This window comes from Myxocyprinus asiaticus, chromosome 36 (assembly GCF_019703515.2).
Source record: "Myxocyprinus asiaticus isolate MX2 ecotype Aquarium Trade chromosome 36, UBuf_Myxa_2, whole genome shotgun sequence".
NCBI lineage: Eukaryota > Metazoa > Chordata > Actinopteri > Cypriniformes > Catostomidae > Myxocyprinus > Myxocyprinus asiaticus.
In genome coordinates, this window is record NC_059379.1 from 37729223 (window position 1) to 37748867 (window position 19645).

The 19645-nt window shown below is 37.7% G+C and overlaps 2 protein-coding genes across 6 annotated transcripts in view; one reads left to right on the forward strand and one right to left on the reverse strand.

Annotated features, from left to right (window-relative positions):
* Positions 1–10034: 10034 nt before the first annotated feature.
* On the reverse strand, positions 10035–15300 carry LOC127427151 (uncharacterized). Of its 2 annotated transcripts, XM_051674583.1 has the most exons (5): positions 15165–15286; positions 12885–12994; positions 12415–12787; positions 12068–12278; positions 10035–11418 (listed from the first exon to the last, which is right to left on the reverse strand). In XM_051674583.1, exons 3-5 carry the CDS (start codon positions 12445–12447, stop codon positions 11057–11059), a joined length of 606 nt encoding a protein of 201 aa, XP_051530543.1. In that variant the 5' UTR covers positions 12448–12787; positions 12885–12994; positions 15165–15286; the 3' UTR covers positions 10035–11056. The 2 variants fall into 2 exon arrangements, 1 of the variants encoding a protein (XP_051530543.1); XR_007894907.1 differs by lacking the exons at positions 12415–12787; positions 12885–12994 and adding an exon at positions 11790–11943 and having other exon boundaries at positions 15165–15300.
* A 110-nt stretch (positions 15301–15410) lies between these two features.
* The window catches only part of dnajc9 (DnaJ (Hsp40) homolog, subfamily C, member 9), a 63424-nt gene continuing 59189 nt past the window's right edge, over positions 15411–19645 (forward strand). For 2 of the 4 annotated variants that reach the window (XM_051674571.1, XM_051674567.1), the window contains exons 1-4: positions 15411–15570; positions 15776–15951; positions 16156–16296; positions 16388–16642. In XM_051674571.1, the coding sequence (XP_051530531.1) occupies positions 15778–15951; positions 16156–16296; positions 16388–16642 (570 nt within the window). In that variant the 5' untranslated portion in view covers positions 15411–15570; positions 15776–15777. Of the gene's footprint in view, positions 15571–15754; positions 15952–16155; positions 16297–16387; positions 16643–19645 lie in introns of all 4 variants that reach the window. The other 2 variants (XM_051674568.1, XM_051674569.1) reach the window with 2 other exon arrangements.

Consider the following 19645-nt stretch of genomic DNA (forward strand, 5'->3'; position numbering starts at 1 on the left):
TATAACCTAATTAGGTGCAAGTGAAAGTTTAACCTGTGAACTTGCACTAACCTACCAGTGGGCCTTTTTTGTTGTATTTACATTTACAGCACTATATTAAATGAAATACAAACCAAATTTTGTCTAATTACACTAGAAAGATCTAGGAATCAGACTGTAAGGGGGTTCGAGTGAAAGGAGGAGGCGAGAACCGGCTTTACAACTTAAATAATAATTTAATAAACAATTTAACCACACACCCACACCCACACACCCACACCCACACACACACCCACACACACACCCACACACACCCACACACACCCACACACACCCACACACACACACACACACAGCTGCCTGTAATTCTCTCTCTCTCGAACTGTCGTCCCCGGCCGCCTTTATCCCTCGCGCACCCCATCAGGCTGATTGGGGACCGGGCGTGCGTCATTCCAGCCCGGCCCCGCCCTCCTCGGCTCTACACAGACTTGCATGTTTAACTGCAGCTTTGTGATTTAAATGATAGAGACACATTATTTTTTGTAAGAAGACTAGGCCTTCCTTTCTACATCCGTTGACTGTTTAGTGCTCAGAGCTCCAATTTCTCCCTTTCATTTAAATAGAAGTGGCCCGTCTCTGCTAAATAATCTCTGACAGAACAAACATTTTGAAGGACAATGAACCAAATTAGGGGGAAAAAACATATAGGCAACTTAAATATTTAAATACACCTTATTTTGTTCATTAATGTTTTTAAGATTCTGAACTCATGTTGATGTACATTTTAATATTAAAATGTAATTTGTGTAATATATCATTTTGAGTGCAGAGTCTGAGTCCTATTTAGTATTGTAGGTCTGGTCACACTGTTGTTTGCAGTGATTGCCTTAACTGACACTATTGTAACTTTACAATAATGCAACACATGAACAGTAACATACATTACAATAGTTATATTTGTCCCCTGTAGAGTTAGGGTTATTTTGCTAAAAGCAGTGTTAACAACATCAAATAAATGAATATGTAAAAATATTTAGGGTTTGAATAACATTTATGGAGTGTCAAGCTTTTTGTTTACATTATGATAATGTCAAATAAGAACCTGTCATATTTGATGGAATGAAAAAAATTATGCTACATGTCAGTGCTGCGCGTGTGTGTGTGTATGTGTGTGAACATTCTCTCACTCTCTCTCTCTCTCTCTCTCTGTCTCACTCACACACACACACACAGTTCTATTCAATTTCGATAAAAGTACTTTATTCACATCATTGTGTTTACATACAATATTACCAAAGCATTAATACACAAAACAACTACTGACAAGAAAATGTAATTTGATAATAATATAACAGTAAACAAAGATAAAAATAAGGTGCCAAGCAATGAATAAAATGAAAAACTTTTCTCCCACAATCACATACTGACAACAATTGTAATTCTGATGTAGTCTGTCTTTTGTAATTAAAAATGAATAGATACGCACACTGACATAAGCCTAGTGCACACAAAGCATTCTCGCTGGATGGAAGGGTTTTATTGTAAATAAGTTAGGCTTTACTGTCTCCCCGTTACTTTATTACTACACTCTGCAGCAGCCTAAGTTTAAATCTGTAAGTTGAAGTTCAAGTGCTTTTATGATTGTTTCTCTCTTGTGTGGCAGGGAATGTCATGTAACACAGTGTCTTCTGAACCGCAAGTAGGCCTAACATATGACGTACATGACCAGTAGAAACATGTATTATTACAAATAACAGAACACTCCACAGAAAAACAATACAGACAATAGGCTACATACAGACAATTTACAATTCACAGTGAGCTAGAACTATGCTAAAGTAAACTACTCTTTTTAATCTCTTTTTACTGTTGTGCAAGTTGCACATCTGCATACATTGAAGCAATGTAGGCTGTACATTGTGAGGTTGGATCAAGTTTTCTTGTGGAAAAGGAAAAAGACAGGATTGTAAGGGCAACAGAATATGCATATTAATGTCTTAAATCTCCTAGTGTATGGAAACAGTACATGTGCATGTGTGTATATGGTGGCAGATCGCAAGAGAGGCACAAGTAATGGGGTGAGTTGGAGCTGTCTATGACGCTGACGGATCAAGAGGGAGGCACAGGTAATGGTGATGGATCACGAGGAAAACAGTGACGGAGCCAGGATAGCTGTATGCAGCAGTGGCAGGATGAGTTATAGCCGAGCGAGAGCTGTCGTTGGCGGTGGCAGGTCAAGTGAGAGCTGCTGTTGGCGGTGGCATGTCAAGTGAGAGCTGCCTGCGGTGGTGGCAGGTCTCAAGATTTTACCCAATTTTTTTTTTAATGTGTGCAAGTGAACGAGATTTCAGGATGGGTCAGTCTTCTGCGCCCCCCACCGGGCGCGCCCCACACTTTGAGAACCACGATATAAACATAGCCACTGATCAGTGCCCTGACTGCTGAATTGGGGAACTAATGAGCTGATGAGTTGAATCGGGTGTGTTTGATAAGGGAGGTATCCAAAATGTGTAGTGTTGGGGGCCTCCAGAAACAGGGTTGGGAACCAATGGGTTAGAGGATGGAAATGACAATATCTGTCATCTGGTACAAGAAAACATAAAAAGATACCATTATAATTATTTAACATTTACATCTGGTTCAAAAGACTCAGAAAATGGGTAAGTGGGCATGGGTATTTATATCCCAGAATTTAACAAGTATTAATAAAATAATCTCTAATAATTTGGCAATTTACACAGAACTAGTGGCAATAATTTTGGGTTTACAATGGGTGGAGGAAGTTAAACCAGTTAAGAGTGGTGATATATTCAGATTCAGCAGGAGCCTTGTATAGCATTATTACAAATAAAACAACTAGAGAAGATGTTTTAATCGAAATATACACAATACTGTTAAATGTGGAAAAATTTGGAATAGATGTTCAATTTTGTTGGATACCCGCTTGTGAAAGACCTCTGTTCGGTCGAGAAATCCACATCACGAAATGGTGTTTTTGGAGCAGCCGGCAGATTCCCCAGCTGACAACAGAAAAAGGCCATGAGACGACTTAATGTTATTTCCCGATGGCTCTTTGGTACCAACAACTGGATTGTATTTTCTTTTGTCCAAGCATCCTGTGTCACTCTGTATAACAAATCTTTTACAACTGGAAAAATATGGATATGTGAGTGCGATGCCCGTCTGATAACGTTGACCATCAATCACTATCACTTGGTCAAACGCGTGCTTCAGGGTTTCGTCTCCAGTGTAACTGGTTCAATGAAATGAGGAAGCGGGAGACGGCATTTCCAACTCAAGAATGTCACTGTTATCACATTAAGCGTAAGCGACAGCAGGTAACACAAACAGCTTCGGGTGTCTGTCTCCACACCCTGAGGTCTGGCCCCTTTTTATTTCCCCTGTCTCTCACTGCGAACACAGAAACAAGCAATTACCAGCAATTCATCTCAGGTGAGAACCCTTACCGCTGACTTTCTTCCCAGACAGACGCTCGACCACACCCTCGCCTCCACACCGCTTATGTAGGAATACAAGGAAATGAAGTAGCAGATAAGTTAGCAAAATCCCCCTTGGAAAAAATGAAGGAAATCCCTAATTAAATGCAATATAGACAAACACTGGCAAAAGAGTTGGGATACAGATTAAAAAAAGGTAGAGAATATTACAATATTCAAAAGCCAGTCAAACATAAACCCTTCAGGAGGTAGAAACAGAAGAGAAGACATCATTATTACTAGATTACAGTTAGGACATACAAGACTAAATAATACATTATTTCTCATGAATAAACAAATACAGATATATGTGAGGTATGTAAATATAAGGAAAATGTGGGGCATGCACTATAATTCAATTTAAAAAATGTAATGTAGACAAATGAACTAAAAAAATAAATATTCCTTAAAATGGAAGGAAATGGGACATAAAAGGATTACTAGAAATAGGAAATAAACAGATGGAAGTAGGCAGGGCTTTAGGTAAGTTTTATAAGAGACTGGACTAATTGGAAGAATATAATTAGTGACTAATGAAGCCATGATTTGAGTTGGCGGTATGCACCTTTTATAATGGTCTGTAACACGGCAGAAAACTAAAAGAAGAAGAACAATTTTGTCCATAGACATATACTGTATATGTTGACGCCGCATTGGCTGCTTCGGCCCATTGCTGCGATACGTCAACGCTGACCGGTGTCATGAGAAATCGAGTCCCAACTGAAAATGGGGTCTCCCTCTGACATCACAGCAATTCTATTAGCTGAGGGACCTATTAATGGGTACGAAGATGGCGTCATAGGAAGACAGTCTTGCTGTAGCTCTTAAAACTTTGCTCAAATCCCAGCTTTTTTAAGAAATACTTTATGTACAGAACCAACTAGAATGTGCTGTTAACACTTTAAGTGAAGCATTTTTTTATCTGCCCTTCTTTTGTACATTTTTTGGGAGTTCGGCAGACACAGCTGATTTTTGTGAACTAGTTGCTAATTATAAACCACGCACGTGTTTATGCTACATACTGCTGACTGCTGAGAATGGAAGAAAAAGATGAAACACATCTTGCTATGCATAGCTATGCAAGGAGAACACTAAATGCTGAATTGGATGCTGTTGCTGGACAGCCTGGACTGGTGCCTTTACCCGGTACTCCTGAACCTAATCCTGCCAAAAAGACCAAACCGAGTACAGACAGTCCTGTGGTGAGTGACGCTATGCTTATGAGATTCATGCAGAGAATGGAGGCCATGCATGAATTCAAGGGGTGAAAAAACAGTCATTGAAAACTCTGCTTCAATTAAACAAATAATCAACTCCCTGGAATACCACGGTGAACAGGTGACATGTTTGACAGACAAAACTGGAGGACTCAAAAAGAAAATGGAAAAACTTGAGAAAGACAACCTCGAACATCATGAAAGATGTAACGACTTGGATGCCTACAAGAGAAGGTAGAATCTGCATGTCGCTGGAATTCCGGAGAAAGCAGGAGAGAATGTGAAGCAAATGATCATCGAACTCTTCAGCCAGGTTTCGCCGAGCACCGCTGCAGATCTGCCGCATGGAGTTGACATCGCTCGTAGGTTGGGACCGCATTCCGCTGCTGAAAAATCCTCTCGCCATATTATAGTTCTCTTCTCATCGAGGGTAAAAGATTGACTGCTAAAGATGTAATCAACACTTAGAACTCAAACAATGTTCAAGCTCAATCAATAAGCATCTGCCTTTTCAGTGGGTAGCTTGGTAAACGCGTGCGAGTGATGTAGTAGCTGGTTTTTCGTCCCTTGTTCTGCAAAGCTTTATTTTTTATTTATTTTTATTTTTGTCAGGGTTATGCCTCTTTTAAAGGTGGAAGATTATTTAAAGTTAACCTTTCTAGAAGGTAGACTTATTTTTGTCCTAAGTAACTATATTATCTAATGTTTGAAGGTATTAAACTTAACAGTTTTTTTTTTTTTTTAAAAGCTTATTATGGTTATCAAACGGTTTAAATTTAACTATTCTTTTTTTTTTTTTTGACTCTTAAATGGTTGTTTCAAAGAAAGAAAAAATTAAAATACAAAAAATAAAGCCAATAATTAAGTTTGGTATTTATTTTTTGTCTGAACTCAAATCGGAGTGTACTCTCTTGGTTTTCTTTTCCTTTCTTGTTTTTTCTATTGTTCTCTGTTCATGTCATTGTCATTAATCTCTTTTAACGCCAGGGAGCTCAGGGATACTGTCAAATGGAAAGCTACTTTTTTTTTTTGTTTGTTTCTTCAGGAATGTCAACTAAAGATGATTACAAATGGTGGAAATCTCAGTGGGGATATGACATTTGGAGTTTACATGGCGCTGAACACTTTTTTGACAGATTAGATGAGAAACTCACATATAGGTCGAATAAATTCCCTAATGCACTTTTTATTCTAGGAGGAGATTTTAATGTATCTATAAACCATTCTTTGGACAAATATCCACCCAAGAGGACAGCTTGTTCTAGTCAAGCACTATTAGGATTAATAGAGAAATTTGATTTGGTGGACATTTGGAGAGAAAGATTCCCTAACAATTTGGAGTTTACCTGGGCCAACAAGAGTGGATCAAGGCAATCTCGTATTGATTACTGGCTCATATCAAAATGTAACAGTTCACTCTTAGAATGATCAGAAGTTAAGGGAAAAATTAAAGAGTTAATTGCTAATTATTGGGAATAAGCCACAATTCAAAATTCCTTTTGCACTAATTGGGAGTTACTTAAATTTGAGATTTGAGTTTATTTGAGAAGAGTTGGAGCAAATTTAGCCAAAAAAAGAAGAGCCTTGGAAGATAACCTGATTGTGAAATTATCTCAAACCCACAATTCTGATTGCCGGTCTTTGGAGGAAAAATCTGAAGTTGCAGCTTTGCAGACTAAATTGGACGAGATGTATTTGATGAAGGCTAGGGGTGCTTGTATAAGATCCAGGAAAAATGGCTGGAAGAAGGAGAACTTAATTCTGCATATTTCTTTAATCTTGAAAATATTCTGCATATTTCTCTCAACAATTGAGCAACTATGTGTTGATGGCAAAATTGTTAAAGATCCGATGGAAATAGAAAATTTCAGTGCCAGGTTTTATAAAAATATTTATAGTCCAAATGTTCAGAGCAGACGACAACCTCATTTCTCAGTTCAGTTAATTATGTTAAAGTGATTTCTGAAAATGATAGGAATTTTTGTGATGGCGATGTTACGCCTAAAACGAAGCACAATTAAGAGTTTGAAAAACAATAAATCTCTGGGATGTGATGGGCTTACAGCTGAGCTGTACAAATTAATTGTTGATGAACTTACTCCATTTTTGACTTAAGTTTTTAAAGAGAGTATTGTCAGAAGCTCTGCCTCCTACATTGACACAGGATGTCATCACATTAATTCCAAAGCTGAAGAAAGATCTCACCAATTTGGACAACTGGAGACCCATCACACTCCTTAATAACGATTATAAAATCTTTGCCCTAGTATTTGCGAAAAGACTTAAAGTATGTTTGGAAAGCCTTATGGATAAGACTCAGTCTGGATTTATGAGGAATCGACACATAATAAATAACATCAGATTAGTTCTAGATTTACTTGATCACAGTGATCTGGTTGAACATAGTAGTTTTATTGTTTTCCTGGATTTTTATAAAGCTTTTGATTCGGTGGAACACAATTTCATATTTAAGTAAGTACAAAAATTTATATTTTGGTGAATACTTTTGTAAAGTTTTTTAAAACTCTTTATTACAACTGTAGTAGCTCAATTAAATTAAAATATGGCACTTTTCCTAGATTTTACTTGTCACGTGAAATAAGACAAGGTTGTCCAATATCCCCTTATTTGTTTTTACTTGTGTCTCAGATATTTGCATCATATATTTCCAATAGTGATCTGCGTGGTATCTCTATTGCTGACAAACAGATACTCATCAGTCAGTTGACGGATGATACCACTCTTTTTTTTTTTTTTTTGCAAGATGCTAACCAAGTTCCTTTAGCACTAGAGTATATCCAGCAATTTTTCAAAGCATCAGGCCTATTCTTGAACCTATCAAAATGTGAATTAATGTCCATTAAAGAGTGTAACCTTACAGAAATATGTAATATTCAAATTAAAGATCAGGCATCCTGTTTAGGAATTGTTATAACGAGAAATGAATCCGAAAGATGCTCTTTAAATTTCAATCCATTAATTGAGAGTACACAAAAAAGGCTATATATGTGGCTCTAGCGAGATTTCTCTGTAAAGGGTAGAATTTTACTAGCTAAAGTTGAGGGTCTGTCAAGGCTGACATATGTTGCTCTCTCTCTAAATGTTGACAAGTTCACTACTAAGAAAATTGACAAAATGCTTCTCAACTTTGTGTGGAAGAATAAAACTAATTTTGTTTAAAAAAAACTGTACTAATGAACACTACTGAGAATGGGGGTTAAACTTTCTTGATTTTATCACTTTAAACAACACTTAAAGTAAACTGGATAAAGAATATATTAATAATCCCTCCTGTATTTGGAATCTGATCCCTAATATAATTTTTTCCAAACTAGGTGGTTTGAGATTCTTATTAATATACAATTATAACATAATGAAAATTCCAATCAAATTGTCCCTTTTCCATAAGCAAATGTTATTAGCCTGGTCCCTCATTTTTAAACATTTTACACCTCATTCATATCCCATTTGGAATAATAAGGACCTATTGTATGAACGTAAATCTTTTTTCTTTGACAGTTGGTTTAAAAATGGTAACATTTTTGTAAATTTGTAAATATTCTGAGTTATTATTAAAGCATGGAATTCCTATAACTCAAAGAATTTGCTATTGTGGTGGATGCAGTACCACAAGGAGTACTTTTGCTTTTCAAAGGGTTGTCTATGTCTCTCTCTTCTCACTCAGTGGATCTTTGTGAAACATTTGTAGGTAAACAGTGTCTTCTAAATCTAAAAATAATAAGAAAATCAGGGCTTTGTTTCAGGAGGAACTGGTTTCTATATCCTATGTGATTTCTTACTGAAATGGTATTGCAAATGATATTCCCTGGAAGAAAGTTTGTGTCACAGTCTGTCTCCCTTATTTTCTTCAAGGACTCTTATTTTGAAGTTTTCCCCTGCATTACGTTTCCCAGAATTCACTGCCCTAATCAGATTCTACAGTCTGGTCTCTTCCTCTCCGTTAACCAAACGTTACAGTTTGGATTTTACCTAACAAATATCTTATAACTAAAAGTGAAAGAAATTACATTTAAACTGATTCATACATTTTATCCAGATGAGTGCTTTCTCAAAAGAATTAAGAATGATATTAACACAAATTGTTCTTTTTGTTTAGAGAAGCATTTGTTATGGAATTGCTCGTATACAGTGAAATTTTGGTGTGACATTCTTGATTTCATTGTGTTATGTAAATCCCAATTTTGAGTTTACTTATAGAAATGTCATTTTTGGTTTTCACGATTGTGAAAATAGAAATTATTATATTATAAACCTTATTTTTCTGTTAGCAAAATACCATATTCACAAATATAAATTCTCTAAAAGCAAACCGCTTTTTTTTTTTTGAGGTTCAAACTTGAATTGAGATTATATATTGATTTGTTTTTTTAAAAACATGAAAGCAATAAGAACTGTGACTGTGTGTGAGAGCTTGGCACTCAGTTTGGACTGAAGGACTTGTAGAGGACCTGGCCTGTTGTGTTGTGACAATGGTGATTGTTATTGTTTCAGAACATTTAATATATATATATATTAATAGGTATTATATTCACTGCCTGAGTAAAAATCCTTTAAAATCTTTTATGATGTATTTCGATATAACTTTGTAAATACGACATTTAATGACTTTTTTAAACCATAACTTAATAGTATATAACTTAAGTTATAGATTGTGAAATGAAAGATGTGTCATTGTTTGTGTTTTTCATTTAGTCTAGACTTAAATGACATAATATCATGATAACATGATAGGTTTTTGCACAGGCATTAACAACCAAACGGTTACCCATGGGGACTCAGTTTATCATGACACTGGGCAGAACTGGCCTGTAAACAAATACAAGTAAACGGGGTATGCGGTTTATCTGGGTAAAAAGCACAATAACGTTTACATTTCTCAACCAATTTCAAGGGTTTATGATCTACGTGGAGTACAAAAAACGTTTTGTCTCCAGTTACTTAGAATCTTGATAGTTAGGCTTGGAAAATAATTATTTGTCATAAAGAATTGTAAAAACTCACGCTTGTCAAGCATGGATTTGGCTTATTTTCCTTGGTTAATACTTGTGGAGACGTCCCTATAATGTTATATAATTTAATGTACATGAAACGTTTTTCATCATTTTAGTCTACATCCCCATTATTTTAGCTTTTCTTGTGCTTCAGGTCAGAACACCGCTCATTCACTTTGAAATACTGAGATAAACCAAAAAAAAAAAAAAAAAAAAAAAAATGCACTATTTTTTAAAAAAAAAATTTAAGTACTAATAATTGACCATCATTGAGAAAAATGGAACAAAATCAAATCAAATAGTGAGACACTGGCAGTCAATCTGCTTTCTATATTTTTTATAGCAGCGAAAGGATACAGATATACTCCAAAACAGACAATTATGAGATAAGCCTTTACTGATCCCCAGAGGGGAAATTCAAGTGTTACAGCTGTAAAACATATTTACATGATATGGTAAAATTGTAAAAAAATATAGTGCAGTATAAATACTATGGAATATAAGTGTAATATAGTATAAAGTGAGATGTAGTAGTAGTACAATATACAGTATAGTACAGAAGTATACCATATTATTACTATTATTATTATTATTAATAGCCTATAAATACAATAAGGTGTAGTATGAATATTATATTATAGTAGTAATAATAATAATAAATTAATAATAGCAAATAGTATATGTAGTATAAATAGTAAATAATAAAATAAAAATAGTAAATAAAAGTGAGTAGTGAATAGTACATTAATAGTTTAAGTAGTATAATAATATATTAGTATAATATAATAATAATAATAATAATAATAATAATAATAATAATAATAATAATAATAGCATAATAGACTATATAGTAGATCCATCCATCCATCATCTATAACTGCTTATCCTTTGCAGGGTCACGGGGGGCTGGATCTGATCCCACCTGAACAAGTTATGCTCTTCTTTTAAAAAACAGGGGGATGGGAGCTAAAACCCTTAGAACAGAACTGATTTGCACTGCTTTTTTCGGGAGTTGCCACTCTGTAATTTAAGAGTGTCCAGTTTGGCAATGTGGTGCAGCCTTAATTTGTGGAAGACAGACACAACTAATGACGATCAAAAAAAATTATGGTTGTCAATTCCAAATTGTGTTTCCTGATTGTGCTCCCTGAAAAAAAAAAAAGAAAAAAAAAAAAAGACATCCTCTGAACCAATCTCAGCCCGGACAAACTGATTGATCAAGGACACTCTGATGGCTTGCCCCAATGATGACTGGCGAATAAACCGCTCAGCTGATCTGACCATCTTTACTGTACCTTCAGAAGGAATCGTCAGCCCTACTTTGTTTTTCAGTGTAAAGTGGTAGGTGTGATCAAATGATGTGGGTACAGCATGTCACCAAGCTTGCATGGCACACGTCACAGGACAGCTTTCTCAAAATCTGTCGAACGACAAACCCTAATATGTACACAAGGGCATTGTCCACAAGGCTACCAAAGTGGGTTGGCAGGTAGCTATGGCCACACACAATTGCAGAGATGTTAACAAAAGGGGATGGAAGCTCTTCAGTTTCTTCTGCTGCTAAAGCAGAGGACATCTCAACAGCAGACAGGGACACGGTCTCATCCTGTGCTGCCACGTTTCCTGAAGTGCTTGGATAGACACCGCACCGGACCATGAGATGGCAGAAAATGCTCTGGAACTGGCCTGCAGAATGGTTGTTTTTCCAGCCCCCTAAAAAACAAACACACAGAGACACACAACACTTAAAAGAATAGTTCAACCAAAAATGAAAATTTGCTGATAATGTACTCACCCCAAGGCCATCCAAGCTATATATGACTTTCTTTCTTCATCTGATGAAGATGAAGAGTTTTTTTGCTCTGATGAAGAAAGAAAGTAATATATATCTTGGATGGCCTTATGGTGAGTGCATTATCAGCAAATTTTCATTTTTGGGTGAACTATTCCTTTAATACTGATATTTGCTCTTTCCAGATGATAGATCTATAGAACTCATCCACCTTTGTAAAATGTAAAAGTAGTTATTTAATGTATTAGAACCAGTATTTTGTAAAAGTGCAATAAAATGACATGAAGAATACCTTTGTAATGTATGTGGATGTGGGAAGTCAAGATGGAGAGACTCTCTCAAATAGTTATATGCTTTTGGACCATGTAAGTGGAAAGTGAGGGCAAACTCCCTCTGGTCTTATGTGTACTCATGGCCCCGTTTTGACAGGAGGTCTATCGGAAGATCTGAAATTCAGTTAGCACAGACTAACTAGTAAACGCTCTAGCAATAATAACTAGAAAGTCTAAAAAGATGGGAAAGTGTAAACATAAGATATATATAAAGTTAAAAGTTTTATTTTAATTGTACCAGAGTAGAAATTGAGCCTCTCTTTCGCCTCTTCATTTATGACGTTCTTCCCCTTCAGATCCTCTAGAAGATCTTGCACTGTGTTCTTTGCCCTCCGTTCTCGGTCCGTCACATTCCTCATCTCTCGCTCCAGACTCTCCACCCTAACCAAGTCTTCACGGAGTCTGGCCTTTAGACCAGTGGGAGATGCAGGCAATGCATAGGAGTGGTCCTAGTAGAAAGAAGGTTGAAAATGTTTTGAGTTATGTTTATATCACATCACTCACAGTCTCAGCTGTTTGGTGCATAGTTCCATTCTTAAAGGATTATTCCTCCCCAAAATGCAAATTATCTCATCATTTACTTACCTCCATTCCATCCCAAATGTGTATGACTTTCATTGTTGATCTGAACACAAATTAAGATTTTTAGAATACGTTTTCGGATTCAAATAGAATAGAAGCATCTGGAGCCATATATATGGATTACTATTATCCTGCCTAAATGTGATTTATGGACCTTGAAAGTGTTGGTTGCTGTCTCCTTCCATTCTAAGTCCCTCCACATCTGAAAACTTGTAAAAATCTTTGTGTTCAGATGAACAACAAAAGTCATACATATAATCCTTTAATCTCATCACCCCTCAATCCCACTGCCATCACCGTGGGTTTGTGTGTGTGTCAGGGAAGCATATTCAACAACAGCACGTTTCAATGTGTGCATGTGTATACATGAATGTGTCTGAAAATAGTGGCAGAGAGAGAGAGAGATTGATTTGAATGTGACCAGGGCCATGATTCTCACAGTTGTTCAGGGATTAACTAGTAAAAATACTCACAATATTAGGCAGAGGGGGTACAGTCTCTTGAAAATCTAGAGAACAGTCCACTAACAGGCTCTCTTCAGCTTTTCTTGAGGCTTGTGTTGTCCAGGTTGCCACTGGCTAAACTGGAAATATATATATATACAGGTGCATCTCAATAAATTAGAATGTCGTGGAAAAGTTCATTTATTTCAGTAATTCAACTCAAATTGTGAAACTCGTGTATTAAATAAATTCAATGCACACAGACTGAAGTAGTTTAAGTCTTTGGTTCTTTTAATTGTGATGATTTTGGCTCACATTTAACAAAAACCCACCAATTCACTATCTCAAAAAATTAGAATATGGTGCCAATCAGCTAATCAACTCAAAACACCTGCAAAGGTTTCCTGAGCCTTCAAAATGGTCTCTCAGTTTGGTTCACTAGGCTACACAATCATGGGGAAGACTGCTGATCTGACAGTTGTCCAGAAGACAATCACTGACACCCTTCACAAGGAGAGTAAGCCACAAACATTCATTGCCAAAGAAGCTGGCTGTTCACAGAGTGCTGTATCCAAGTATGTTAACAGAAAGTTGAGTGGAAGGAAAAAGTGTGGAAGAAAAAGATGCACAACCAACTGAAAGAACCACAGCCTTATGATTGTCAAGCAAAATCGATTCAAGAATTTGGGTGAACTTCACAAGGAATGGACTGAGGCTGGGGTCAAAGCATCAAGAGCCACCACACACAGACGTGTCAAGGAATTTGGCTACAGTTGTCGTATTCCTCTTGTTAAGCCACTCCTGAACCACAGACAACGTCAGAGGCGTCTTACCTGGGCTAAGGAGAAGAAGAACTGTATTGTTGCCCAGTGGTCCAAAGTCCTCTTTTCAGATGAGAGCAAGTTTTGTATTTCATTTGGAAACCAAGGTCCTAGAGTCTGGAGGAAGGGTGGAGAAGCTCATAGCCCAAGTTGCTTGAAGTCCAGTGTTAAGTTTCCACAGTCTGTGATGATTTGGGGTGCAATGTCATCTGCTGGTGTTGGTCCATTGTGTTTTTTGAAAACCAAAGTCACTGCACCTGTTTACCAAGAAATTTTGGAGCACTTCATGCTTCCTTCTGCTGACCAGCTTTTTAAAGATGCTGATTTCATTTTCCAGCAGGATTTGGCACCTGCCCACATTGCCAAAAGCACCAAAAGTTGGTTAAATGACCATGGTGTTGGTGTGCTTGACTGGCCAGCAAACTCACCAGACCTGAACCCCATAGAGAATCTATGGGGTATTGTCAAGAGGAAAATGAGAAACAAGAGACCAAAAAATGCAGATGAGCTGAAGGCCACTGTCAAAGAAACCTGGGCTTCCATACCACCTCAGCAGTGCCACAAACTGATCACCTCCATGCCACGCCAAATTGAGGCAGTAATTAAAGCAAAAGGAGCCCCTACCAAGTATTGAGTGCATATACATTAAATGAACATACTTTCCAGAAGGCCAACAATTCATTAAAAATGTTTTTTTTACTGGTCTTATGATGTATTCTAATTTTTTGAGATAGTGAATTGGTGGGTTTTTGTTAAATGTGAGCCAAAATCATCACAACTAAAAGAACCAAAGACTTAAACTACTTCAGTCTGTGTGCATTGAATTTATTTAATACGAGTTTCACAATTTGAGTTGAATTACTGAAATAAATGAACTTTTCCACGACATTCTAATTTGAGATGCACCTGTGTATATATATAAACGAGCCACGATTTGATGACAAGCGATCAAATCATTATAGCCTATCGATACACCAACTCTTTGGAGATGAGTCGGGAATCTGAAGATTTAGCTCCATCTCTAATCCTGAGAGTCTGACCTGTTCTGTAAAAATCCTCCGCCTTGAAGTGCTCACTGCATAGCAAAGAGGACTCACTGGTGGAAAAACCTTCTTCCCACTGCATCCTTAACTGTTTCTCTTTGTGAAACCGTCAAAAAGTTTGAGAAAAGTTAGCTAGCCAACTAACTACAGTCAGACTTACAATATGTCAGTCTCCCAGCCGAAACAAGTAGCTTGACACTAAAGTCGGTTTGGAGAAAAACGGCAATATATATTAAAATCTCGATTATGGGCACTTTAGTTTATAATCTAAACCATAATATAAGCTGAGACTTTATAAGAAATCATGTAAACTGTATAAGTCCCAGCTTTCATAGCTAACTAGCGTTATCGCTAGCTATTAATAGTCTGACTCTGGTGGCCAACTAGTTAGCTTTCAACAATGTTATAATGACCAAATTCAACCAGAATCAACTGTTCAGTCTTACCTATGAAAGGTAATACCCCGAGATCTGGTTTGGATTGTGCAAAGGTTTGTACAGCCCCAAGCTGCACAAGAGTCAGGCATCTTTTCTCCAATACAGCTGCCTGAGAGTTATGGCAAGTTGCCCGGTCCAATATGGCGACGACGTTGACGTACGATCCATCGGCCAATGAGGCGTCTATGTATTTATATGTCTATGCCTCCGGCCTTCCATAAGGAAGAGGTGCCCCTACGCAGTGACGTATTTTTTGACGTATTTACAACGCGCCAAATTTTTTGGCGCGAGTGCGACCTGCTGTAGAAAGTATTTGCTGTTGTCTGTGCCTAAAGCAGGTGGTTCCGTTTCAGTCCTCTGTCTGGAAGATTTTAAGAAGTGTTGTCATTTATAATTGTCACTAAAAATCTCTCAGGTAAGTATGTTAATAAAACATCAAATTAACTACTCATGCATTTTCTGTCGAATAATTTTACATGTGTTTTGTGTAAATATTGCTACACACAGAATATAGTATAAATATTAAATCGCGTTGAATAAAGTTTGTCAGTATTGACGAGAGTATGTTTACAGTTCTTTTGTTGTAATTTATGTACCAGTGAAGTATTTATCTCAAACAGTCATGGGATTGCTGGAGCAGTGTGACAAGCTCTTTACGACCTCTAATCTGTATGAAATCCTGGGTGTCTGTAAAGAAGCATCAGATGTAGAGATCAGACGTGGCTATTATAAAGTCTCTCTACAGGTACATCCTGATAGAGCTCCTGATGATGAGCTAGCCACGACCAAATTCCAGGTAACAACTGTATTTGTCTAGTGCAGCACTTATTTCAGAACCTCGTTATATAGGAGTTCACCTCTTTTGACCAATGAATTTCCTTGAACATCTCCTGTTGTTCATGATTACTAGATATTTGCTCTTACATGGTAACTTGTAAGTAGGAAAAAAAAACATTTATCTTGTGACGAATAAACTTTAAAACATTAATTTGTTATGCAGTTGCTGGGAAAGGCATATGCTGTGTTGGCCGACAAGGAACAAAGGGCAGTTTATGATGAACAAGGAATAGTGGATGAGGAGTCAGACACCCTCGATCAAGATCGCAATTGGGAGGAGCATTGGAGAAGACTGTTTCCCAAGGTATTTTTTGCATCATATGCTTGTATGTTGGTTAATCCACAGGTTATCGGTTTCTGCAATGTCACACTATTGTGATACTTTTCTGCAACAGATCACAATACAAGAAATATTGGACTTTGAGAAACAGTATAAAGGCTCTGATGAAGAGGTGGAGGACTTGAAAAGACTGTACCTACTACATGAAGGAGACATGGATCTGGTCATGGAGTCTGCTCTGTGCTGCACTTATGAAGATGAACCACGTGTCCATGACATACTGCAGAAAGCCATTGATGCTAAAGAGGTGCCGGCCTTTAAAGCTTTCATCCATGAGAGTGTCAAGAAGAAGAGCAACCGCAAAAGAAAGGTACCATTTTACCTTATTGTTTTGAAAGAGTTGTTAATTATTTGTAGAGAAATAGTGTTTCTTCAACTTCGTCGACTTTTAGAACTGTGGACTAGAAAGTAAAGTCTGCCCCAAAAAATGTTTACACTATGATTTGTTTTACTTGTCTACTATGTCCAACAGTGTATGTCCATGCACCACAGGAGACAAGGGGTCTAAAAATTTGCACTGGTTTGATTACAAATTTTTTACGATGCATTGTGAAATCTGAAGTTTGGTCATGATTTGATTATTTTAGAATGATTCATAATTATTTAAAAAGATATGAAGAAATAGTTTTTTTACTGAACGTTCTTTTGGGAATAGTTCTCCCAAAAAAGATAACTCTTTCATCATTTACTCACACTAATGTTGTCTCAAACTCACATGACTTTCTTTCTTCCGTGGAACACAAATGAAGATATTTTAGTGGATATATGGTGTCTGTTTGTCCATACAAAGCAAGTGAATAGTGACCAAATTTTCAGTCTCCAAAAAGGATACAAGTAATCCATAATACTCCAGTGGTTTAATCCATATTTCTGAAGCGATCCAAACGGTTTTAGGTGAGAACAGGCCAAAATCTAACTCCTTTTTCACTATAAATCTTGACATCAGCGGTCTCAGTGGCGATCATGATTTCAAGCTCGATTACACTTCCTAGTGCTTGAGGCATAGAGCGCTAGATTGGGCTTGGAAGTGTAATTGAGCTTGAAATCATGACCGCCATGGAGACCGCTTATGTCAAGATACAGTGCATTCATAAAGTATTCAGACCCCTTCATTTTTTTTCACATTTTGTTATGTTGCAGCCTTATGGTAAAATGCTTTAAATGATAATTTTTTCACATCAATCTACACTCCATACCCCATAATGACAAAGCAAAAAAAAAAAAAAAAGATTTTTGATAACTTTGCAAATTTATTGAAAAGAAAAAACTGAAATATCACATTGATATAAGTATTCAGACCCTTAACTCAGTACTTAGTTGAAGCGCCTTTGGCAGCGATTACAGCCTCAAGTCTTTTTGGGTACGATGCAACAAGCTTTGCACACTTGGATTTGGGGATTTTCTGCCATTCTTCTCTGCAGATTGTCTCAAGCTCTGTCAGGTTGGATGGGGATCATTGGTGGACAGCCATTTTCAGGGCTCTCCAGAGATGTTCGATTGTGTTCAAGTCTGGGCTGTGGCTGGGACACTCAAGGACATTCACAGAGTTGTCCCTAAGCCACTCTTGCATTGTCTTGGCTGAGTGCTTAGGGTCATTGTCCTGTTGGAAGGTGAACCTTTGGCCCAGTCTGAAGTCCTGAGCACTCTGGACCAGGTTTTCATTAAGGATATCTGTATTTTGCTGCGTTCAGCTTTCCTTCAACCCTGACCAGTCCCTGTCAGTGGAAAAACACCCTCACAGCATGATGCTATCACCACCATGCTTCACTGTTGGGATGGTATTGCACAGGTGATGAGCAGTGCCTGGTTTCCTCCAGACATGACACTTGGAATCAAAGCCAAACAGTTCAATCTTCGTTTCATCAGACCAGAGAATTTTGTTTCTCACAGTCTTGGAGTCCTTTAGGTGCTTTTTTGCAAATTCCAAGTGGACTTTTATTTATCTTGCACTGAGAGGCTTGCGTTTGGCCACTCTGCCATAAAGCCCAGATCGGTGGAGTGTTGCAGTGAAGGTTGTCCTTCTGTAAGTTTCTCCCTTCTCCACACATGACCTCTGGAGCTCAACCAGAGTGACCATCAGGTTCTTGGTCACCTCTCTTACCAAGGCCCTTCTCCCCCGATTGCTCAGTGTATATATATGAGACCATATATAGATAGGTGTGTGCCTTTCCAAATCATGTCCAGTCAATTGAATTTGCCACAGGTGGACTCCAATCAAAGTGTAGAATCATCTCTATGATCCAGAGAAATGGGATGCGCCTGAGCTAAATTTCAAGTGTCATAGCAAAGGGTCTGAATACTTGTTTAAGTTATCAAAAATCTGTTTTTTGCTTTGTCATTATGGGGTATGGAGTGTAGACTGGTGTAAAAAAAAATTTTTTTTTTTTTTTTTTTAAAAGCATTTTAGTATAAGGCTGCAACATAACAATGTGAAAAAAATAAAGGGGTCTGAAGGGGACTTTGCTAGTTGTAATACTTTTTGTGTCATAAACCGGTGAGATTCGATACACCCTGATTCTTAATGTTTCTTGGAAGACAATGTCAAAGAATTCAAAATCCTCTGGCTCTGGAGACATTACAAGACACTTACGTGCTCAAGCTGAAGCCCCCGAGCAGCAGGCTGCAAGCCCGGGAGACTATTTGGCTGGTGAGGTGAAGGAAATTCGGCGACAATTGATGAACTGTGGATGTTGAGAAATGGGTCGATTGTCTGGAGTCATCGGAGAGGGAATTAGCTGCTAATCTCCTTAAGACCAAGGCGGATTTGGAGCGCGTCTGGGAAAAGTTGGAAAATATGGAGAATAGTAACCAGCGGAATAACGTCCGAATTGTTGGAATTCCTGAGGGAGCAGAGGGTCAGAATATGGTGTAATTCCTGGACGGGCTCTTTCCGTGTTTGCTCGACATAACAGGCCATAAGCTGGAAATCGAGCGAGCTCACAGAGTTCCGGCTTGGTGATCCGCTGAGGGAGACAGGCCGTGATCAAATTGTGTTACGGGAGGCGAGGAGTAAAGGAAAGCTTTCTTGGAAGAACCACAACATTTTCTTGTTCCCAGACTTTGCGAATTGGATGAGAGAAACGTGATCGATTCAAGGAATGCAAGAAACTCTTACATCAACAGAAGGTCGCTTTTGCACTGATGTTCCCGGCCAAATTGAGAATAGATGCTAAGGATGGCCGCAAAATATTTACATGTCCCCAGCAAGCATTGTCCTTCATAAAGTCAGTGGAGTAAGTTTGTGGTAATCGCGTTGCAGCCGAGTGGGCCCGACTCGCTGAATGTTCACTTGACCGTCCAAGGAAACTGGGTG